This window comes from Nicotiana sylvestris, chromosome 8 (genome assembly GCF_000393655.2).
Source record: "Nicotiana sylvestris chromosome 8, ASM39365v2, whole genome shotgun sequence".
NCBI classification, from domain to species: domain Eukaryota; kingdom Viridiplantae; phylum Streptophyta; class Magnoliopsida; order Solanales; family Solanaceae; genus Nicotiana; species Nicotiana sylvestris.
Window position 1 is genome coordinate 59510107 of NC_091064.1, and position 25096 is coordinate 59535202.

The 25096-nt window shown below is 39.3% G+C and overlaps 1 protein-coding gene across 1 annotated transcript; it reads left to right on the plus strand.

Annotated features, from left to right (window-relative positions):
• The first annotated feature begins 22847 nt into the window (after nt 1–22847).
• Nucleotides 22848–24576, plus strand: LOC104221339 (GATA transcription factor 4-like). Its single transcript, XM_009772384.2, has 2 exons — nt 22848–23271; nt 23870–24576. The coding sequence occupies exons 1-2, from the start codon at nt 23044–23046 to the stop codon at nt 24443–24445; spliced, it is 804 nt and encodes a 267-aa protein (XP_009770686.1). The 5' UTR covers nt 22848–23043; the 3' UTR covers nt 24446–24576.
• Nucleotides 24577–25096: the final 520 nt, after the last annotated feature.

Below are 25096 nucleotides of genomic sequence, written 5' to 3' on the forward strand. Positions count from 1 at the left end.
TGAGGATGCTAAGATGAATGTGTAGAGGGTTGTGCATAATTTGGTAAATACCAAATTACCATACCGAAACCAAAGATTTTGGAATTTGGTATATGTTATTTTGGTATTTGGTTTATGTTTTAAAAAAAATTGGTATTAGGTATGGTATTTGGTATTTTAAAATAAAATACCGAAATACCGATACCGTACCGAAATATATATTATATTACACAAAACACATATTATCAATTATAATATAAATGTAAAAAATCTAAAATCTTACTTTCCTTTATTCTCTAAGTTCATCAATTAACTCTAAGCAAGTAACAAGACATTTCTAATGATCAAATATTCTTTTATGCACAATTTTCTTTATTTGGGTTGATATTTGCTAGTTTTGGACAAATATTTTGTCAACAAATATTTCCAGTTTTGTATTTTTAGTACTTTAATTAAGAATATTAGAGTGTATGTCTCTATGCACTAGTTAGTATTCAAACCGAAGTTATCAAACTGAATAAACCGAAACCGAAAGGAGAAAAATCGAACCATACCGAATTTAATTAGGTACGGTATTGGTATAGGATTTTAAGAAACCGAATACCAAAAATAGCAAACCGAAATGTTTAAATACCGTACCGTACTGACCGACGAACACCCCTAAATGTGTGGGCATACTAGGGGAGATAAGACTAGAAATGAAGCTATTTGGGACAAGGTGGGAGTGGCCTCATGGAGGAAAAGATGGGAGAATTGAGGACATGTGAAAATGAGAAGCATAAATGCCTTTGTTAAAAGGTGTGAGATGTTAGTCGTGGCGGGTCTAAGGAGAGATAGAGGTGGGCCAAAGAAGTACTGGGGAGAGGTGATTAGGCAGGGCATGATGTAGCTTCAGCTTACTGAGGACACGACCTTTGATAGGAAGGTGTGGAGATCAAGAATTATGATAGAAGTTAGTAGGTAATAGAGAGTTTATCCTTTCCTTACTATTGGTATTGGTATTGTTCTTGTATTTTCCTATCCTTAGATCTCTATTACTATCTGTTGTTTTGTTCGCTTTAATTATCTTATTATTTTGCTGTTATTATTTGTTGCTATTGCTGTTAGGTTTAAGCTTGTTAAAAGCTTAAAATAACGAGTGAATGGGAAATAGAGAAAAAAATAAAATATTTAAATTTCCCTCTTTATAAAGGGACATTGTCCCATATTGGAGGAGAAAAAGAGGTTTGATGAGTATATATACAATTGCTCTTCTGCTAGCTCTTAAAGAGTTAAGAAGAAGGCAAGCCTCGCACCATTGTCGTCGCTCGGCTTGGCTCGGCTTCGGCTTCGGTCAAATGTGTGATTGATTAATTTTTTGGATCAAATTTATTTGATAAAATAATAAGAACAATTCAAGCTTCAAACTACAATGTTCATGTAGCACCCAAAACTCTAGAACTAATAAACTATGAAACTAAAAGTAGAAAAACTAGTTAGAAGCTTCCTCCAGAGTGGTGTGTGTTCCCTCACGTGAATCCTCCTTCAATCTATGTTATATATCCTCCAAATTAAGTTTAGAATTGTTTTTATACGAGCTGGAGGGGGGTCTTGGACCGAAATAACTTTGTCCCGTACGAAGTAGGAGATGTTTCCCGTCACCAGCGCCCAGGGTAGCGTGGGCGCTAGCCCTGGAACTGGGAAAATAAACATTCTAGAAATTGGGCCATGGGTAGCGCCCCACACTTCTCGTGGCCCTGGAAATAGCCATTTTCAACTTTTTCTCCTTTTTGGCTCTAATCTCGCACATTTCACCCCCTATTGCCTTCGGATGATTCCTTCATATAAAAACACCAAGAACGATTTAACATAAATCAATACATTTTACATCTGAAATCCATGAAAGACGTGTAAAACATGAGGTGATATATATATATATATATATATATATATACACACACTTTAAGCTAAATATCAACACCCCACACTTAGACTCTTGCTCGTCCGCGAGCAATGGGACTATCAGCTACACCCCAACAATGTACACATCTCAACTAGAGAGGAACACTTCAGCTTTTAACCATACACGCTACCCTTGACTATGATCGATACCGGCAATCAAGCATGAACATACAAAATTCACATTATTCTTGTTTCAAACATGCCAAAGTATATCATTTTAATTCAATCAATTCAAACAACCTATTCGTAACCACCCTACCTCAAGATCCAACTTGTTACCACTAAGCACCCTCACTCGCGCACTCACCCAGCAAGAGAAGTTTACAACATTACCAATCCTTCATGAGATCATGTGCCTGATAACTAAGGATTTTGATACCTTTTATATTCCTTCTTGCTTATGTTTTGATTAGGAATTTGTACAAAATAGTCCCAAAAGGCTCACAAGTTGTGCTTGATTGCAGGTTTGATCAACAAAGTGACAAGATGTCAAAGATCAGCTCAAAAGGAGTGAAACTTGCACAAGTACCAAGACAAGACAAAGCTTAGGCAAAACAAGGCCAGTGCGGCCGCACTACATTTTGTACGGTCCGCACTGTGAGGTTCAGAGAGCATGACATTAAGGCACGAAGGCAATGCGGTCGCACTAGGATTTGTGTGGTCCGTACTGAGTTCAATGCGGCTGCACTCGATTTCATACGGTCCGCAGTGAGGATAATCAGAGAGCTGCAAATTCCAAGTGTCAAGCCAATGCTGTCTATACTCCATTTTATGTGGACCACACTAGAAGCCTCCGCAACCACAGTCCATTCTTTGCGGTCTGCAGTACCCAGATTCAGAGAGTTAGATCTTCAAGTTCAGAGCCCTATTGCAGCCGCACACCATTTAGTGTGGTCCGCACTAACCCCACAGAGGTATTTTTGTCCAAATATTTCAGCTTATTATAAATAGCTTCTTTGTTAGGGCATCAGATAGCTTCTAGTTTGTGTTTAGTTGTCTAGGGCTCTTCTTGAGAAAGAGAGCATAAGTCTCCGAAATTGGTCCAATAAGGAAGTGGGCGTACTCAAGAGATTGATAGTCCCAATTAAAGGGTTAAACCTCGAGAGATTAATACCCGACTTGAACCCTAGTTGCTTGTGCAAATTTGCATACCCAATTGGTCTTGAGAAAGTCAATTCGGGCAAAATCACTCGAACCACCGAGAGGTGTAGAGTGGGTAATATTGTGCAACGGTTATATCATACTCCCCAATTATGTCAATTGTGTCTTAAATTCAATGACCTGTCAATTAACCACCTAGGTGAAAGTCATTACCCTAGTTCCTTTTAAACCATTTGAACAATCCTTTTTAGTTTAACTCTTAGCTTAATCTAGTTGCATTTACCATTTGTATTTTGATAATAGTAGAAGTAAAAAAGAAAACCCCAAAAATGAGTAGAAGTGTAATTTGGAACACTACCCAACTCTACACTAGATAGATACGCGATTCCAAATTCTAGCTCTCTGTGAAAATCAATCCCGACCCTAAATCGGGTAAAAGTTGCTCTGACCCTCTCTCGATACTCAATAGTAGTACGGAGTAGGCCGCGATCACTTTTTGGCGCCATTGCCGGGGAGCTAACGGTTTTGGCTATCTATTTAGTTAGTTTTGTGTATTGTTCTTCTTTACTTCTTTGTTACTTACTTGTTTGTGTCACAACTTAGGTACCAAATGGCAGCGAACAACACTAATGACCCTCTTGGAAACGTGATTACGGGGGAGGAGGTAGATGATGTCGGAGATGATGAGGTGCCTCTTATACCTCAAGGACAACGTAGAGGCCGCAATGCTAATGCTAATCCCAATGACAATATTCCAGACCCTCCTTCGCCACCTTCAAGAGTGGCTCCCAGAGTACTTCCGAACCAGGGCTATGCGAGTGTTATTGTCCCACCCCGAATCCGGGCGGGCAATTTTCAGATAACCAATGTGATGTTGACCTTGAGCAGCGTGTGTATTTCACGGGCGCTGCAAATCAAAATGCCTACAAACATATCAAGGGGTTCATGGATACATGATAGGGGAACAAGCAGACGAATGTGTCCGAGGATGCTCTTAGGTTGAGACTCTTCCCATTCTCACTTCGGGGGAAGGCATTAGATTGGCTCAAGAGACTTCCCAACCATTCCATCACAACTTAGGATGAGTTGGCGGATAAATTCATTACTAAATATTTCTCACCGGGACATATGGCGGCATTGCGTGATGAGATATTGGCCTTCAAGCAAGAGCCCATAGAACCTTTGCATGATATTTGGGAGCATTATAGAACGATGGTGAAGGAATGCCCCAATAATGATATGAACGAGGCTATGATCCAACAAACCTTCTACCGGGGTATTAACACCACAAACCAATGCATAGTGAACCAACTAGCTGGGGGCAACTTTATGAAACTGTCGTATGATGAGGCATGTGATATACTTGATGAGATGGCTGACACTTCTTCTGCATGGCAAAGTAGAGCAAATGTGCCCCAAGGTGACCCCACGGTTACTCATTTGCACAAGGAATTGCATGACCATGGGCAAGCTATAGTGGAGTTGACAACTACTATGAACTAATTGGCTAAGGCACAGTTGCAAGAAGTCCAAAACCCTCACCAAGTGAATGCCATGGAGGGTGTCAATATGCTTGTCAACAAGAGAAGGCGAAGAAGGCAACAAAGCCAAGGGAATTCTGAGCAATTTGATGATGACTGTGATGGATTTCAAAATGACTGTTATGATGACCAAAGTGAAGAGGTTCAATATGTAAACAACTATCAAGGCCAATGGGCAACTCTTGCAACCAACAACAGTGGAGACCTCAAGGCAATTGGGGCAACCAACAACAAAACAGTGGTAATTGGGGGAGCAACAACCAAAACAACAACTGGGGCAATCAGAACATCAATCAAGGCAACCAAGAGAACTGGAATAGTAATAACAACAATTGCGGTGGCAATAACAATCAAGGTGGATGTAACAATGGAAACCAAGGAAACCGGGGGCAAGGCTTTCAAAGGCCCTCAATGTACCAACAACCGAACAATCTGCCCCCATTTCTATCTCAAGGTTCTAGTTCTTCTGGCAATGATATGGGTAGAATTGAAATGATGTTCGAACAGATGATGAAGAAGACTATAGATTCTGATGTACAGTTGGCTTCCCACAATACCTCTATCAGAAACTTAGAGGTGCAGTTAGGTCAAATCTCATAGTCTTTAAATACTTGCCCTAAGGGTTCTCTACCAAGTGATACGGTAGTGAACCCGAAGGGTGGGAACAACCATGTTATGGCGGTTACAACAAGAAATGGGAGAGGCGGTGATGTGAATGCCTCCAAACAAAAGCAAATCTTGGATGATGATGTTGAGTTGCAAGAGGATGAAGTCCCTTTGGTAGTTGAAGATGTGGTTGATGAAAATGTGAACAATGAAGTGAGGATTAATATTCAAGATGTCGAGGTGGAAACTCAAAATGATGTGAACCCATCTAGGGAACACATAATTGACATGCCGGAGCCGGTTGTGCCAAAAGCCAAGGCTCCTTTACCAAGGCCACCTCCACCTTATCCTCAAAGTCTTGCGAAGTAGAAAAATGATAATCAGTTTAAAAAGTTCATTGATATGATGAAGAGCTTGTCCATTAATGTGCCCTTGGTGGAGGCTCTTGAACAAATGTCGGGCTATGCAAAATTAATGAAAGACTTGGTCACAAAGAAGCATTCCATGGATTGTGAAACTATAAAGATGACTCACTAAGTTAGTGCTATAGTGCATTCAATGGCCCCGAAGCTTGAAGATCCCGGTGCTTTCACCATTCCTTGTACCATTGGGAGTACGAACTTTGCCAAGGCTCTATGTGATTTGGGAGCTAGTATCAATTTGATGCCCTATCCAGTTTTCAAAACTTTGGGTATTGGGCAACCTAGGCCGAATTCCATGAGGTTACAAATGACAGATAGATCGATGAAGAGACCACTGGGTATTATTGATTATGTGCTTGTTCGGGTGGACAAATTTATCTTGCCAGCTAACTTTGTGATCTTGGACTGCGCGGTGGACTATGAAGTTCCTATCATATTGGGAAGACCTTTCCTAGCTACGGGAAATGCATTGGTTGATGTAGAAGCAGAGGAACTCACCTTCCGAGTGGGTGATGAAAAGGTGGTCTTTCATGTGTGCAAGTCTATGAAGCAGCCCAACAGTACCGAGGTGTGCTCTTTTGTTGACCTTATCACAACAGTGATAATTGATGACACCAATGCAATGATCAATGTGGAGGACCCATTGGAGGCCATATTGTTGAATCTTGATGTCAATGAGGATGCAAGCCGAGTGGAGTGCGTGAATGCTTTACATGGAATGAGATCTTATTCTTATGAGCCTAGGAAATTGTCTTTGGATCTCGAGAATAGAAAGACTCCGCCAACTAAACCTTCAATTGAGGAGCCTCCGGTGTTGGAGCTGAAACCACTGCCTCCACACCTCAGGTATGAGTTCTTAGGCTCAAATTCTACTTTGCTAGTTATTCTTTCTTCTTGCCTTACTAACATGCAGGTTGATGCCACATTGGCGGTGCTTCAAAAGCAGAAAAAGGCAATTGGATGAACTTTAGCTGATATTCGGGGAATAAGCCCCGCATTCTATATGCATAAGATTATTCTGGAAGATGATGCAAAGCCCTCCTTGGAGCATCAAAGGAGGTTGAACGAGGCAATGCAGGAAGTTGTGAAAAAGGGGTGATCAAGTGGTTGGATGCCGGGGTTATGTACCCCAGCTCTGATAGCTCTTGGACTTCGCCGGTACAATATGTACCGAAGAAGGGTGGCATGACCGTGGTTACAAATTCCAAAAATGAGTTGATTCCTACCAGAACCGTCACCGGTTGGAGGGTATGCATGGACTACCGCAAGTTGAATAAAGTGACCCGTAAGGATCACTTTCCTTTGTCTTTCCTTGACCAAATGTTAGACCGACTTGTTGGGCGTGCCTTCTATTGCTTCTTGGATGGGTATTCTGGGTACAACCAAATATTGATTGCTCCGGAAGATCAGGAGAAAACCACATTCACTTGTCCATATGACACTTTTGCCTTTTCTAGGATGCCTTTTGGATTGTGTAATGCACCGGCTACATTTCAGCGGTGTATGATCGCCATTTTCACCGATATGGTGGAAGAAATTTTGGAGGTGTTCATGGATGACTTTAACGTTGTGGGGGATTCATTTGATGAGTGCTTGAAGAATCTTGATAGGGTGTTGGCCCGTTGTGAAGAAACCCATCTTGTCCTCAATTGGGAGAAATGCCACTTTATGGTGGAAGAAGGAATAGTTCTTGGGCATAAAATTTCGAAGCATGGCATTGAGGTGGATAAAACAAAGATCGATGTGATTTCAAGGCTCCCCCTACATCTATCAAGGGAGTTCAAAGTTTTCTTAGGCATACGGGGTTCTATCGGAGATTTATCAAAGACTTTTCGAAGGTAGTGAATCCCTTTTGCAAGTTGTTGGAAAAAGATGCTAAGTTCGTGTTTGATGACAAGTGTATGCAAGCTTTTGAAATTCTCAAGCATAAGTTGACCACCACTCCTATCATCACCGTGCCTAATTGGAGCTTGCCCTTTGAACTCATGTGTGATGTGAGTGATGTTGCGGTTGGGGCAGTTTTGGGTCAAAGAGTGAACAAAATGTTTCATCCGGTGTACTATGCGAGCAAGACAATGAATGATGCTCAAGTGAACTATACGGTGACCGTGAATGAACTTTTGGATATTGTGTTTGCTATGGAAAACTTTCGGCCGTATCTTATGGGTGCTAAGGTTATTATTCATACCTACCATGCCGCACTCTGGTGCTTGATGACAAAGAAGGACTCCAAAGCTAGACTGGTGCGATGGGTCTTGTTACTTCAAGAGTTTGATTTGGAGATAGTGGAACGAAAAGGTAGTGAGAACCAAGTGGTGGACCACTTGTTCCACTTGGAGGAGGAGGGGAGGCCTCGTGATGGCCTAGAGATCAATGATTCATTTCCCGACAAACAACTCCTTTCGGTGTCAATGAATGATATGCCATGGTTTGCCGATGTTGCTAATTTCCTTGTGACTGGTATAATCCCGTGTAAGCTCTCTTCTAACCAAAGGAAGAATCTCAAGCGGGATAGTTTGGATTTCTATTGGGATGAGCCGTACTTGTTCAAGATTTGCACGGATGGTGTGATCCGAAGGTGTGTCCCGGAGGAAGAGCAATTGAGTATCTTGGAGGCTTGTCATTCCTCTCCCTATGGTGGCCATCATGGAGGGGCGAGGACGGCTTCTAAAGTTCTTAGTTGTGGGTTTTATTGACCAACTTTGTTCAAAGATGCGGGTGATTTTGTGAAGAGATGTGACGAATGCCAAAGAGCGGGTGAAATTTCGAAGAAAGATGAGATGCCTCTCAATACAATTCTTGAGGTTGATATTTTTGATGTATGGGGCATTGCTTTCATGGGCCCATTTGTTAGCTCTTGCGAGAACACTTACATTCTTGTAGCGGTTGATTATGTTTCAAAGTGAGTTGATGCCGTGGCTTTGCCCAACAATGAGGCCCGGAGTGTTGTTGCATTTCTCAAGAAGAACATTTTTACAAGGTTTGGTACTCCTCGTGCAATCATAAGTGATGGGAGGTCTCATTTTTGCAATAGAGCTTTCAACACTTTGCTTTCAAAGTATGGTGTCAATCACAAAGTTTCTACCCCCTATCATCCTCAAGCAAGTGGTCAAGTGGAAGTCTCCAACAGGGAAATCAAAAGCATATTGTCAAAGACGGTCAATGCAAATAGGACCGATTGGTCGAAGAAGTTGGATGACGCTTTATGGACTTATAGGACTGCTTACAAGACTCCGATTGGTATGTCTCTATATCAGTTGGTGTTTGGGAAAGCTTGCCATCTACCGGTTGAGTTAGAGCACAAGGACATGTGGGCTTTGAGGAAGCTAAATCTTGAGTGGGATGTTGCAGCCAATCTTCGTGTGGAACAGCTTAATGAACTTGATGAATTCCGATTCCATGCCTACTCCAGTTTGTCCTTGTACAAGGACAAGATGAAGTACCTTCATGATAAATATGCTCGTGGAAAAGAGTTTAAAGTAGGTGATTTGGTTCTCTTGTTCAATTTTCAGTTCGTCTATTTCCGGGTAAGTTTAAATCAAAATGGAGTGGACCGTTTGAAGTGGTATTGGTGACCCTTTTTGGTGCTCTTGATTTGAAAAACAAAATGGAGAAGTCTTCAGAGTTAATGGGCACCGGGTCAAGCATTTTCTTGGAAAAATTGATGACAACCACGTGGTGACACTTCTTCATTTCAAATGATGTGATGGTAACCTGCGTCGTGCCGCGACGTTAAATCAGATGCTTCTTGGGAGGCAACCCATGTATTTTTCTTCTTATATTTTTGATTTTCTTTGTAGTATAGGATTGATTTTTGGGCTAACTGGTTGTCAGATGTTACAAGGTTGTGTTGATGTAGTGTAGGACTTGGTAGAAAAAAATGTCAGGTCTCTGAAGTTGTTAATGCGAGCGCACTACATTTAGTGCGGACCGCACTGGTGAGGGTGAAATTTAGACCTCTCTGAAGTTTGCCACTGCTGCCGCACTACATTTTGTGTGGTCCGCGGCGGACCACTGCGGCCGCAGTCCATTTTGTGCGGACCACAGTGTGTTGCCTCCTCAAGCTTGAAAATAGTTGTGTAGTGTGGACTGCGGTCCATTTTGTGCGGTCCGCACTGGTTGGTGAGACTGGGCCCCAGGTTCTTTTTTATAAATAGGGCCTGAGGCCCTCCTTTTACCCTTTTCGAACCTTTGGATATCAGAAGCTTTAAGATATTGTTCATCACTTCCCTTACTTTTAACTAATTGTTTGGACTCGTTATTCTTCATTTCATCTCATATCTGGTACCATTACATTCCTTTTACTTGTTCTCTTTTGTTAATTTCTTTTAATTTGTGTTTTTCTTGCTTTCCTTTCTCTTCTTCCCGTATTTTCTTTTGTAGAATAGATTAAGGTAGTTAATCTTTGGATTAATATAGACATAGTTAGTTACATATGCTGGGCAAACTCTTAGGGAGAGGACTTGGGTGTTAATTAAGCTTAAAATCAAAAATCCATGAACCTAATTTAGTGCCACAGTTGGGCATTCAGTGCGGACCGAGGTTGTTTTTGTGCGGTCCGCGGTGCCCCTGTGTGGTCCGCAGTACCATTTTATGCGGACTGCACTGCTTATTGTTCTGAAAGCTGAACCTCAGGGAATGCAGCAACACTACATTTTGTGCGGACCACATTGCCCCTTGTGCGGCCGCACTATATTTTGTGCGGTCCGCACTGCCTGGATACAGAGAGTGGGTAGTCTGAACCCCACCTCTGTGCGGACCGCATGGACATTTTGTGCGGCCCGCATTGGCCCCAGTGCGGCCGTACACCATTTTGTATGGTCTACATTGGGTGACTTCTACAACATGTCTGCAACTTTTCCTTCCTGTCTTGCAACTCTGTTTCTTAACTGCTTCTATTGATACTAACAAGTTTATTGGATGGTGTTTGCAGACAATGGTGAAAAAACAAGGTAAAGGTTCTAAACAACCAGGCAGAGGTGAATCCTCCCGAAGAGGGAAACAGAAAATGATTAAACTCACTCCCCAAGCCAGGCAAAACATCAAAAACATGAGGAAGATGATTAAAGCAGCTGATAGAGCCATTGACATGTCGAGGAGTGAGTACGAACCCTCCCGGGAGATCTCTTCAGACTCCATGCCAGAATACATCCCTGACTGGCCGGAGCGGAACAGACTAAGAGACACACCTCCAGCATCCCTTACTGCCCAAGCGTTAGTGAATGTATCTTCTAGGTCGTCTGAAGGCTCAGCAGCAGGTAGTAGACATGAATACTTCACCTCTCCCACAACTTCTTTATCCGGAGAGGGTGCAGTAGGAGACGATGAGGAAGTAGGATAAGAATAAGAAGTAGGAGAAGGAGGTGAACCACAGGTGGGGGTATTGCTAGAACTAGGAAGCTAGAGGTGTGGCAGGACCGGTTTGTTAGTGAGGTAGCATATCATTAATTCCCTGAATGGTGGCCAGTGAGGAAGTTGATCCCGGAGAGGAGTTTTGTAGATAGAGACTTGCTACCTCACAACCCTAATATGAGGAGGCAGTTTAGGGCGAGAGTAAGCTGGGAACATTTTTTGGATGAGTGTGTGGATGCCAACGAACACTTGGTCAAGGAATTCTACACCAACATTGCCCACATAAAAAAGGGCTCCAAGGTGACCAAGGTTCGAAACCTGAAAGTGTTGTTTGATGGGAAGACAATAAATGATTACCTTGGCTTCAGTGAGGAGGATAAGACCCTATACATGGCAAAAATGGAAATGGGCGAGGAGGTCCGTCCCTGGCTAGCACAATACCTGGTGAACCCGGGTACCACCCCTGACTGGTTGACTGTGGGCGTCAAGATTCTGAGAAGTAGTCTGAATTTCGAGACACGGGGGTGGGTGACATTTGTATATAGCAGGTTGGAACCCACGACACATGACAACTCCCTACCTCTTCACCGGGCAGTTTTGGTGGCGTCGATCATGGGGGTTACCCAGTAAATGTGGGGAATGTGATGTTAAGAATTATTACAATAGTAGGTGCCGAGCATGACAGAAACTACCGTTCCCCAGTTTTCTCACTATGTACTTCCTGGATCTGAAAGTGGAAAAGAGGCCCTTCGACATCAAAGTCAAAGAGAAGGCCCCTTTTTCCTGGTACAGCATGCAGGGGGATGATAACCCCAAAAGCAAGAGTTTCAAGGGTACAATTACTGCTCCAACTGGCCAGTCTGAAGAGCCAGTTGTGGTAGTAACTCTTGCTGAGCCTGCCTCTACTTCCACTGCTATCCCTCTTGGTCCATCCACCTCAGCGGACCCGAAGATTCCATCCTCCCGTGCATATCCTATTACTGCCAACCGACTGAGCCAAACACTTCTTAGTATCAATAACTGGATGTAGAGTGCGTCCTCCCAATTGTCTACACTCACTACCACGGTAGAGGCTCAGTCGGCACCTCCACCCCCGTAGGTTCCCCAGTCAATAAAGGATTCTCTTAAGGAAATTTTAGCCAATCAAAAGAAAATCCTCGACACTCAGAAGGTGCTCACAGATGCAGTTGCTTCACACAGCCAATCTCTAAAGGAGCTTGCTAGGGAGCACAAGAAATTGAGGAAGTAGCGAGCTTTCAAGGAGTCCGTGAAGGCGTTGAGGGTTGATATTGACCGGTTGAAGGAAGACCAACTGCCTTTGGACTTACTGCTCGACGATCCTATGCCAGCAGCTCATCCCCAGCCAGGGCAGTCACAGAGGCCTCCAAAGAAAAAGAGGATGATTCCCAAAGAGAACAATGCAGTCATCTAGTTGGCAGACCCACTGGAGGCCTCCTCCAGTCAGCCACATGATGCACCTTATGAGCCTGTCCAGGCCCAGGTCCCAGCAGCACAACAAACAGTCTGAGGTTCCCGAGCACAGTGAGGACCCAAGGGCCACTCAGGAGCCCATGTAGGCAGACGGGTCATAGGGAGTTTCTATATCCTTTTTTCCTTTCTCTTTTTGGTGCTTTATTTAGTTTAGTTGGCATTAGGGACAATGCCAGCTTTTATTTGAGGGGGTAAACCCTACTTTTGATGGATTCATTCAGATGATTGTATATATTTGTTACTTTTTATGCTTTCTTTATTTTTCATCTTTGGTTTGTATATAATTTTAACATTTAGTTACATTTCTTGCACTTTTATTTTACGTTGGGTCTGTATATAAAGTTATGTTACATTGTACATATTCATCCCGTCTATTGTGTATTCGACAAATCCACTCTTGTATATATTCATTTTCCTTTTCGCAACTTTTCATTCGTAGCTTCTTATTTATGCACGTAGCTTCTTGTTTTGAAAGTTTACAATAAGCCTTTGGTTTTATTAATGCCACGGTTCTTTCCAAAGGTGGAGTTTTGTAGGAACCGGGTGGCTCTTCCCAATGATGGATGGCGTGACAAACTTCTTAAAGGTTTGAGTCCGTTTTTCTTTTTGTTTTTAGTATCTAGTAGTTAAGGGTGCCTCAAGTAAAGCTTCACTTGGGCATAGCACATTTGACTTTGATCTTATGGTCAAAAACAAATTGTTGTGTTTAGGATGGTGAAAGTAGTGACCTTGAGACTCTTGTGTTGACCGATAATCATCAAGTGATTTTTCGGGACCATTGTGTGCTCAAATCTTATATAAGGTCATTGTGGTCCCCCGACTCTGTATCTTTAACAATCCCATAGCTTGTGTGGAAAGTAATCGCATTGCAAGTCCAAGTCCCGAGCCATTAGTCTAGAACTTGGCCTGAATGTTTGTTGTTTGACTTGAGACATGATTATAGGCTCTCCTTGGTCCAAATGATAGCTTGAACACTTCCATAACCTACCAATGATAAGATCCCTAGTTAACCCTTTTGAGCCTTAGACCTTTTCCCTTCAAGACCCATACAAGCCTATACCCATTCTAAAAGATACCCTCTCTTGGCACCCGATCTTTCCTTAGCACATGGCAAAAGTATAAGTTTGGGGGGAGAGACGAGAATTGTATCAAAGTGGTAAAAAGGCATAGAAATGAAGAAAAGGAAAGGCAATGAAAAAGAAAGAAAAGCAAAAAGACAAAAAGAATGTTCAATATGAAAACGAATAAAAAGGGATTCAAGAAAAGCAATGAATGAACGGTGTGGAAAGTTGCAAAAGGAGAAAAGATTTGAAATGTATAAGAAAGAGTGACAGTGTGTCTCTCTAACCCCTTAGAAAGAAGTGAAATAACTCAAAGAGTCAAGTGAATGTGTGCCAAATGAAACAAAAGAAGTACTTAAGAGAAGATGGAACCTACTTAGACCAAACATTTCCTACCCTGAACCAAAAGCCTTCACCATGACTACACAAAAGCCCTATTTGATCTTGAGTTGAATGAAGCTTACATTAGTGGTGACTTACATAAGGGGCAAACATATGATACTTAGAGTCGGACTTGTGACTTTTTCTTGAGAGAGATGAGTAAACTTCCATTAACCTCGCTCTGAGTGCCACTATTCTAAAGGTGAGGTTTGCTTAGGGAGAGTTGAGGATGTGTGAGTTTGGATTTCACAAGGACCGAAGTAATAGAAAAGAGTTCTTTGATGTGTTGAGTCAACTCTTGATGCTCTTGTGTCGCACTTAATCCATGGTGTTTCATAGAGTAAATGTTGTTAATGATTCATTTGTATTGAGGGCAATTGTTAGTACCAATTGATGCTAGATGAGGTCACTTTAGGATAGCGGAAATTTTCTTGGATGTTCTCTTAAGGGGTGGGTCCTATTTTGTTTGCTTGAGGACAAACAAAAGCTTAAGTTTGGGGGAGTTGATAACTAGGGATTTCGATACCTTTTACACTCCTTCTTGCTTATGTTTTGATTAAGAATTTGTACAAAATAGTCCCAAAAGGCTCACAAGTTATGCTTGATTGCAGGTTTGATCAACAAAGTGAAAAGATATCAAAGATCAGCTTAAAAAGAGTGAAACTTGCACAAGTACCAAGACAAGACAAAGCTTAGGCAAAATAAGGCCAGTGCAGCCGCACTACATTCTGTGCGGTCCGCACTGTGAGGCTTAGAGAGCATGACATTAAGACACAAAGGCAATGCAGCCGCACTAGGATTTGTGCGGTCCGCACTGAGATCAACGCGTCCGCACTCAATTTCGTGCGGTCCGCAGTGAGGAGAATTAGAGAGCTGCAAATTCCAAGTGTCAAGCCAATGCGGTCCGCACTCCATTTTATGCGGACCGTACTAGAAACCTCCGCGGCCGCAATCCATTCTCTGTGGTCCGCAGTGCCCGAATTCAGAGAGTTAGATCTTCAAATTCAGAGCCCTAGTGCGACCGCACACCATTTTGTGCGGTCCGCACTAACCCCGCCGGGGTATTTATGTCCAGATTTTTCAGCTTAGTATAAAAAGTTTCTTTCCCCATTTTTAGGGCATCAGATAGTTTTGTAACATAGCTGCGCTCATAGGTTCGACTTTCTTAGCCATTTTGGGCAATTTTATCTACTTTTCATCATTGAATCTTGTTATTTACCTTAGTAATTAATTAATATGAGTTGTTCTTTATCTATTTCTTGATTTTCTTCTTTAATTATGAGTAGCTATACCCATAAGCTAGGGTTGTGGCTCAACCCTAGTGTGGGTAATTGATGGGTCTTGTATTTTAGGGCTAGATTGACTATGAGTGTTTGATATTTGGGCCAATTTCATGGTTAATTACTGAATTAGTGGTTGAAAATACTAGTTTGTGTTTAGTTGACTAGGGCTCTTCTTGAGAAAGAGAGCCTAAGTCTCCAAAATTAGTCCAACAAGGAAGTGGGGCGTACTCAAGATATTGATAGCCCCAATTAAAGGGTTAAACCTTGAGAGAGTAATACTCGACTTGAACCCTAGTTGCTTGTGTCAATTTGCATACCCAATTGGTCTTGAGAAAGTCAATTCGGGCAAAATCACTCAAACCACCGAGAGGTGTAGAGTGGGTAATATCGTGCAACAGTTATATCATACTCACCAATTATGTCAATCGTGTCTTAGATCCAATGACCCGTCAATTAACCACCTAGGTGAAAGTCATTATCCTAGTGCCTTTTAAACCATTTGAACAATCCTTTTTAGTTTAACTCTTAGCTTAATCTAGTTGCATTTACCATTTGTATTTTGATAATAGTAGAAGTAAAAAGAAAACCCCAAAAATAAGTAGAAGTGTAATTTGGAACACATACACAACTCTACACTAGATAGATACTCGATTCCAAATTCTAGCTCTCTGTGGAAATCCATCCCGACCCTAAATCGGCTAAAAGCTACTCCGACCCTCTCTCGCTACTCAATAGTAGTGCGGAGTAGGCCGCGATCAGTGCCCTCACCAACAAACAAAAGAGTGAATATAAAGTAGTCCACACATTCAAGTATGAATTTGAATATGATTTAAGGACATCACATAATTGAACAAAATTCGCTCACTCTCACAAAGAATTCATGTGCATCCTGTGGCCGTACCATAAGCTTGTTTGTAGTGTATATTTCTACTAATCTATGCTAGCCAAATCTAGGATCAATTAGGACTTTAATATTGTAAGGTAGGTTAAGGGATGAGTATGATACATTTAGGAATAGTGATTAACCCTCCTAAGTACTTTAATACACTATACTCAAAAATCGAGCACATCTTCTTCTCAACCAATTCACTTGTCATACACCATATATAACACAACCCTCCTTTTTCAATTAAGCACTTCTATACTCCCACTAGCACAAATTAGTCGAGGTCTGTGTTTTTCTACATTATTTGAGTATTATCTTTTTTCTTTCCTGCATTTTTTTTCTTTTTCTCTTTTTTTCTCTACACACACTCCATACATTAAGGTTCATCGGCTAGTTACCTTTTTTCATAATTTTAGTGCACCTTAAGGGCCCTTCTATGGTTCTACTCGAAATCTACTCCCCAATCTCTAATATTACTTCTTTTGGCGGCTAAGTGACTTAGGAGGTAAAGGTTCAACAATTTCAACTTAAGAACAAAATAGGGGTACGACTTGTAATGTGGATGCCAAGGAAAAGTTCTATAGGCTCAAAGGGGCTAGCAACAAATTTTTTTATTTTTATGTGAAAAGCACATCTATAATCAAGTAAGAAATGCCTACGTCATCTCCTAGATTAGCACAACTTAATCATTTCGCTTCGAATACCACACATGTCAAGTTCTAGACTACACAGGATAGTACAGAAGATCACAATACCTCACACACACATTGCACCATGACTTAATCAAGACGGTTCTATTCAACTCTCACGTCAAGCAAGCACATAGGTAATATTGCACTATGTGGCATACAAGTTGAACAACTAAGAAAAGGCATCACATAATAGACTATTTATTTTACTCGGGCATCACCATTCAAATCCAACGCACGGAAAGATAGAGTGCATGCCATAACCTAATGTGCCAGCAGCAAACACGCCAATAGGTATCTTAGAGCAACTTAGTTTTTTTCTAACCTACGCCTAAAAAAAGTACCCGGTTCGAGCTACACCATTAGAAAAGAACCGGCGCCCAATGAAAAATCAAGGGATACTACCTAACTATACAAAAAAATAATCTTTTTGGTATTTTTAATCGGACTTTATTCCTCAAGAAAATTTTCCAACAGATCTATCATCGAGAAAAGTCTGAGCTTTTTCTATTTTTTTTTCTCTTTTCATTTAAAAAAATATCACTTCAATAAGAAAGAATACTACAATTAAGCTAGGATGGCATAGCAAATCACCCAGACAATCTCCTCACCTCACTCTTAAAATTGTGCAATGTCCTCAATGCATATAATATATAACAATAGGGTAAAAGAGAATCCCTGGTAGGCCAAAGGTCGAAGCATTAGCAGCTCACGGGATACTCAGACTCCTCCCAGGGATGATCCTTTGTACGAGCACCCCACACTTAATTCCAACCATCGCTTTTGCACGTGCCTAATGGCTTTTACTCTATGCTCTTATTCCTATAAAACACAAAAATAACGCTACAAAAATAATACAATAATAAATAAAAAATAAACAAAATAAAAAGAAACAGTAGAATTGGGTTGCCTCCCAACAAGCTCCTTATTTATAGTCGCGGCACGACGCCATCACTTTCTACCACTTTTTCTTCCACTTTGAGGACATGAATTGCGCCCCCAATTTTGCATCAATTTTTCTTTCACGTTCTGGGGCGGTGGTGTGAAAATAAAGGAACCAAGCAAATAATGTCACATCTTGCACTTCTTGGCCTTTAAGTGAGGGATGTTATTTTGTCTCATTGACATCGCACATTTCAGAATATATGCACCTTGTTCCTCATCCATTGACTCCTCCATATGCTCGAGTGGATTAATTCTCGTGTCACCAACCAAACAAAATATTGAAAAGTGTTTAGAATGAGGCCCAATGAACTCCAACTCTAGAATCGCTTCACTTTTGACATTCTCACTTTTGCACACTTCGTCAACCTTGACATCATTAATAATATTTTGGTTGAATAGTTGGAATTTCTTTTTTCGCTCCACAAGCTGGCCAATATCCATAAAAATTGGTTGCAGGGCATCAGACGCCTCAACTTTTTATTCAATTGAGCTTGCAAGTCATGGATATCTGAGCCAAATTGGTCTATCTCTTGCTTGAGCTCAGTTCTTTCGTCTATCAGCTGTTTTGCCATATTTGAAAGACCGTTACATAGAACCCCATGAAATTTTACCAGTTGAGATTGTTCCTCTAGCCAAATATTGGCTCACAATATTTGCTTCTTCAAAGTTATGTTCTTGTGGGAATTCGCTCTCTTCATCGAGTTGAGGTTCTTCTTGAAAATTGGTCATTAATTCGTACATTCTAGCCTGCAGTCTTTTGATCACTAAGGCAGTCTTTTTGTGAATTTCATCTTGTTGCTCAGCTACTTGCCTCATCATGTCCATAATACGAGCAACACGTTCCATATCGTGTACTTCATTGCTCTTATCAAACTCATAAACATTATTAGAAACATCATAACAAGAGCTCTATGAAGGATAATAAGAATTAGGACAACCATCCCAATGGACACCTTGACTACCACACACATTATAAATATTCCACTTATAAGATTGAGATTCACAATTTTGCCACAAGTGTGGTCCTCCACAATATGTACAAGGATACCCAAGTAAGAATAACCAACATTCAACCAATCATCATTCCAAGATGTCATATCAACAAAGATAGTAAAACACTAGGGTTTGAAGTTGCCACAAGTGTGATTTGCTACCAATATTGGCTCACAATATTTGCTTCTTCAAAGTTGCCACAAGTGTGATTTGCTACCGTTCATTGTGTTTGTTGAAACACTAGGGTTTGAAGTACCTCTACGCCAGCGTGTAATCTGTTCTATCATGGGAGGAAATAATCCACAACCTCAGATACTGGGAGGGGATTAAGTTCCTTAGGGAAACACTGTGAATTCAGTGGGCTCGGTTAAATTCTGTTTCTTCTATATTTCTGTTTTTACGTTACTTTATTTCTAGAATTATATTGCAAATACATATTACTAACAACCAGAGGCGGACCCAGATTTTTTACGCGACGGGGGAACATTATTCTGCTCAACTAGTGCCCCCTAAAGGGTTTTAGTGTTCAGGGTGCCAACTGTTTTAAATTAACCATTTTCAGGGTATATACGTATATATATATTTCATCCGAAGTTTACGGGGTCCGGTGACCCCTCACCCATACACACGGGTCCTCCTCTGCCAACAACTGCTTCTTTTTTTCCTCTTTTCTTGAGCTGAAGATATATTAGAAACAACCTCTCTACCTTCACCAGATAAGGATAAGGTCTGCGTGCATACTATTCTTCCCATATCCCACTTGTAGGATTATATTTGGTTTGTTGTTGTTGCATGTTGTTGTTGTTGTTGTCATAGTATTTTTCATTGTGTTGGAAAACCTTTGTTCCTAGTGAATAAGTACAAATTTAGCCTATTTTTGTAATGAAACAGATATATTTTACCCATTATTAATAAAATTAAATCCAGATCATTTCTTAAAGTCCAGGAGCCCATTTTGAACCTTTTCCCAGTAAAAAATAAAATAAAATAAAAATGCATGATACAATTCAAGGGCCAAAGTTCCTAAATATCACTGTGACTCCAGAAAAAATTATACATTTTGTAAAAGACTATAGTATAATCTATTAAACGATGGGAGTATCACCGACAGGGGACCAAAAAAAGGAAAATTATTACTGTAACTCATTTTTTTGGACTATTCATAAGATAAATAAAAGTAGTTCTATAGTCAATATAGTATGGTACGTCACGTGATTGATTAAATGGTCACATGACAGAGGAGGCAAAGGAGAGTGCTCACTCTGCTATTGTTATTTTTTTCTATTTCTCAGATCTTGTTTTTTCTTTAATAGCTAGAATTAAGAAATCGGAGTGATACTCTTCTTATTGATTTATTCAATAAATTCCAAAGAAGTTCCCATCAACAAAGGGGGAATCATGATATTATAATTGGGACCACTGTATTCCCTGCCCATATTGCGATATTGAAGCCTTCATTTTCTCTACGTCTATCTTGGTAGGAGGACCTTAACTAATACACATTAAATTTTTCTATAAAGTACTACAACAATTACATAAAATGAACATTAACCTAAAATCATTAATGAAAAGAACGGTAAATTTTCTAAGGCATTTGGAATTGCAACCACGAACTTAATTATGCCGTCTGCTAGGAATGGTACATAAGTACTACCATCTTATTTCATGGGATATGATGTGAAATAAGAATACGTGTGTTTAGAAAGGAGGGAAGTAAACTATTTAAACATAAAAATATCATTTCAAAGTAAATAATTCATGTATAACAATTCTTTCATTATTAATCACCACATAAATAGTTCATCCGTTATAATCCTTGCATATCTAGCAAGTGAACAATAGAGACCCCGTCAATACAGTGAAAAATGATCTAGAAAATAACGGTTATAGGTAAAACATTTTACAAAATTATAATGTTTTCATTAGAAAGAGTTTTGCATCATATACAAAGGATTGAAAATTTAAGTTAAGAGATTATTTCAGAGAGATCGACTTGGAACGAAAAGCAAACATGTTAGTATTCTGAAATTGCAGTGGTCGCACCATCGCACATGACCTCAATAATGCACTAAAATAGTAGTAGTAAGTAATACGCTGAATCTATATTCTCCGCTTTGTCTATCCGCTATCACATCCCGTAATTGTTTATATGTGTATCTTAATTAGATCAAAATTTTTATTATAAAACTTAGGTGTATACTTCATCCCTATCTACTTCAGTTTGTTGTGTGTATTCTAATCCCATGGCTTATTCAATGTTTATTTTCTTTTCGCATTGCTATTCGTGAATCGAGAGATTTAGTGACAGACTAAGCTATAATAATATGCTCATTAGTTCAGTAACAAATATAGAATTTAGAGGATGATCAGGATATCGCGTAAATAATATTGTTCGAACTTTGTCTTGAAGATGTTCATAAACAAATCAGATAATATTATTTCAAGCCATTCTTTTTGGTTGTTGATTTAGCGTACTCCAAATAAAATAGACATGTAATATTCTTTCTCAAAAGCCTGCACCTTGAGTTATTAGGATTTAGGAAGTTACGAAAAATAAAAAAAGACGTTAAGAGAAAGAAACAGAGTAAAAACTACATATAACATATGTCATGATAATCAGTGGCGGACCCAGGATTTTGTGCAAGCGGGTTCAATCTTGAAATACATAACTTTAGTCGTAAAATAGTAGTTGTGAAGTGGGTTCAAATAAAATATTTATACAAAATTTACGCAACTTTAATCATAATTTATACATATACACAATATTATTTTTTGATGAAGCGAGTTCAGTTGAACCCGCTGGCCACCACTTGAGTGTTGGACCGTAAAAATCAGGTATCATACGGAAGCTAGCAAAGCAAAACTTGAGCGACGATAAATCATACAACAAAGGAGAAATATACCAAAAAAGACATAAACATTTAACGTGGTTCGGTCAACTGACCTACGTCCACCGCGGAGATAAGCAATCCACTATTTAAAAAGAGAGTACAAAATATCGAGAGAACAACCTCACGAAGAGGCAAACACAAGTGACACACTGACACTTGTCCCGTAAAGTTCTCCCCCTAAACACGACTCTTTACCCCATATGGCTACATTGTGGATGCTACTGAATGAGAAAGAAAGATCCTCAATTTATAGAAGTTCAATCCTTTTCCTACAAAAAAAGGACTAGCCAAGTATAGGAGAATTATAATTTCCTTCTACAAAAAGGAAAACCCAATTAAGGTAATTATATTGCCCTTTCCTTCAACAAATAGAAAAACCAAATATGATAAGAAAGTTATGGCAAACACCTAACATTTAGTCCGCCGCTGATGATAATTATCCTCACCTATGTGTTTTTAACTTTAGAATTTTGACCAAATAATATACTCATAATCAGTCCCATGCAGACTCACTGCGATATTGACAATGGATTAAAGCAAAATTTCTATTCCTTACTAATTTACCTTCCAAGAATTAACTCAATTGATATTTTCAAATAAAAATTGTTTTTAGCTTATAAAAGTTTTCCCCTATTTGCTTTTAAAATATGATTTATTTAATTTAATTAAGCTGTATTAGCAAAATTCACTAGTGAGCAATTAAAAAAGAAAGCTTAAAAAGGAGCGGATTACTCGAAACTAGAACACCAAAACGAGAAAGACGCTCAAAGAACACGGGCATGACTCGTGATTATCTCACATTAGATATGCAAACCTAGGCTTTTTCTCTTGATTTATGTATTATATATATATATATATATATATATATATATATATATATATATATATATACACACTAAAATTGCAAACAAACTTTTACACTATGAGAGTAAGTTGACTTATAACAACACACGTAATTTTTTATATCAAGCATGAAATGATAATCTGAAAAATTTAAATAACAATTTATTATTGGTTAAATTGCAATAATAGTCTAAAATTCTATATACTATGCTTTCCCAATTTATGTAGTCTTATTTGGTTGGGCATGAATTTTAAGAGAGAAAAAAAAAGAGATACTGAAATATAAGGGTTATAAATCATCGAATTTTAAAGTTAAATTATTTTTAAATATAAAATATATATTATTATTAATAAACTAAAAAGAAAATGTTCCACGTAATATATATATATATATATATATATATATATATATCCTAACACTCACGTAGATTTGCCCCCCTCCTGTCTTCCTTCACTTCCAATTTATACAGCACATTAAACTCCTATATATCAATCCCTCACTTCCCATCCCCTTACTTCACTCACACCCACACTGGCACACATTAGAGAAGCGAAGAGTGAGAGGCATAAAAATCCTACACAAACATTTTCTCCATAGCCAAAAAACAAAAAACATTTTAATTTGTGTTGTAAATAATATGGATGTGTACGGAGCAGAAGTGTTTAGGATTGATGATCTGCTTGACTTCTCGAATGACGAGATCTTCTCCTCCTCCACCGGCAGTTCCTCTAATAAGACTACCAGCTTTGACCTGAACCATCAATATCATCCGCCTCACTCCGACAACATTAATCCCGCCGCGGGTAGCTATTACAATCCTCTTATTCCCAATTGCGCCGATTTCACCGACAAACTATGCGTTCCTGTAAGTACTGCTACACGCTTAAACAAATTAACGTGTCTTTAGTTATCAAATTTTACTACTAGTTTGATTTTGATGACGATTAGCAGATGAAATTGATCACGAAAATATTTCATAAAAAGATGCATCTGTTGTAAAGATAAGATCAGTGGTGAAGGGGTGTTTATGATGCTTTATAAGGAGGCGACGATTTGCAAAAAGGAGGACTGACTAAACTTTCAGTGAGAGAGTGAAAAGCAAAGTGAATTCCAAAATTTAAAATGAGAGTTTGAGGAAATTTTCATATTAATTATTAGTTGTAGAATTGACGATGCTTTGCTTGTATATTGAGAGTATTTGTCATTAACTCGATATTAAAATTGACAAGGCGTTCTTAATTAAGAAAATGCTTGTAAGCTGGTTTCATCAGCTTTTAAGGAAATTCAAACACCCTCGACCCGTGGTTTCAAATAATACTCTAAGATAGTAGTAGTTCATTTGTGCCTGAAATCCTTGCCAGTTTTCATACTTTTTTAATTTATTTGTTTCTTTTCAATCAACCATCTTGCTCGAGAAATATATTCTAATTAATATTGTTTTTTTTTTTCCCTTGATTTTGAAGAGCGATGATGTAGCGGAGTTGGAATGGCTATCGAATTTCGTGGAAGACTCATCCAATAATTACCCTTCAAACTCCTTAACAGGAACAATAAACCTCAATTCCAATAACACTTCATTTCACAGCAAATCAAGAAGCAAACGTTCACGTGCAACCACTGCAAATACTAGTTGGGCTTCCTCACTCCAAAAGGCCCACCAAAAGCCCACAGACGAAGAGCCCAATCAAAGTCCACAATACAACAACAATAACAACACTATGAAGCCCAAAAAAGAGAGCAGCAGAGAAAGGTCATCTGAAATGTCAGATATACCCCGAAAGTGCACACACTGTGCATCAGAGAAAACGCCACAGTGGCGGACTGGGCCATTGGGCCCAAAGACGCTGTGCAATGCTTGTGGAGTTCGATACAAATCGGGCCGGTTGGTCCCTGAATATCGACCCGCTGCGAGCCCAACTTTCGTGCTGACCCAACATTCGAACTCTCACCGGAAAGTTATGGAACTCAGGCGACAAAAAGAGGTTCAACAACAGTCACAACAACAAGGAATGTACGGACATCACTTTCAGGTCTGCTGACGTCATTGTTCGCAACATGTCACGCCATCAAGCAAATGTTGATTTTTTCTTTTGTTGGTTAAAGACCTTTATCGTCTTACTGAATTTTTTTGGATATTTTAAGAAATTTGAGAATTATCACTTTTTTACCATTTGAGTATTTTAATGTTTTATTTATTACTCCCTTCGTTTCGCTTTATGGCATTTGGAGTACAAAAATCAAATTAACTAATTTTCCTTTGAATTCGAACATAAATTGTTTAAAATAAAATTTGCATATTTAAAAACAACGTAAAATGCACTATAAGTCATTTCAAAATATTTAAAATATATTTATAAATTGTGACCAAAAACAAAAAAAAAATTGACTCTCGAAATAGTAAGTAAAACATAAAATGAAGACTGAGATTTCTATCGATACATTGATTGCGTAAAAAAAATATTTGACGATCAAATTCATTAAAATGTAATTCTAGGTAATGCTATGTAGTAAGCAATTGTTGGTGACTTAAAGTAAATGTCAAGGAACTTATTGTAATATATTCCCCGCACCACAATAAGTGATTTTTTGGCCTTAAATACACCCTTTAAGAAAATACTACCCCTAAAGAAATAAGAAGATATTTTGACTAAATTATTTTAAGTAAAATTTGCATATTGCTAACTTGACGC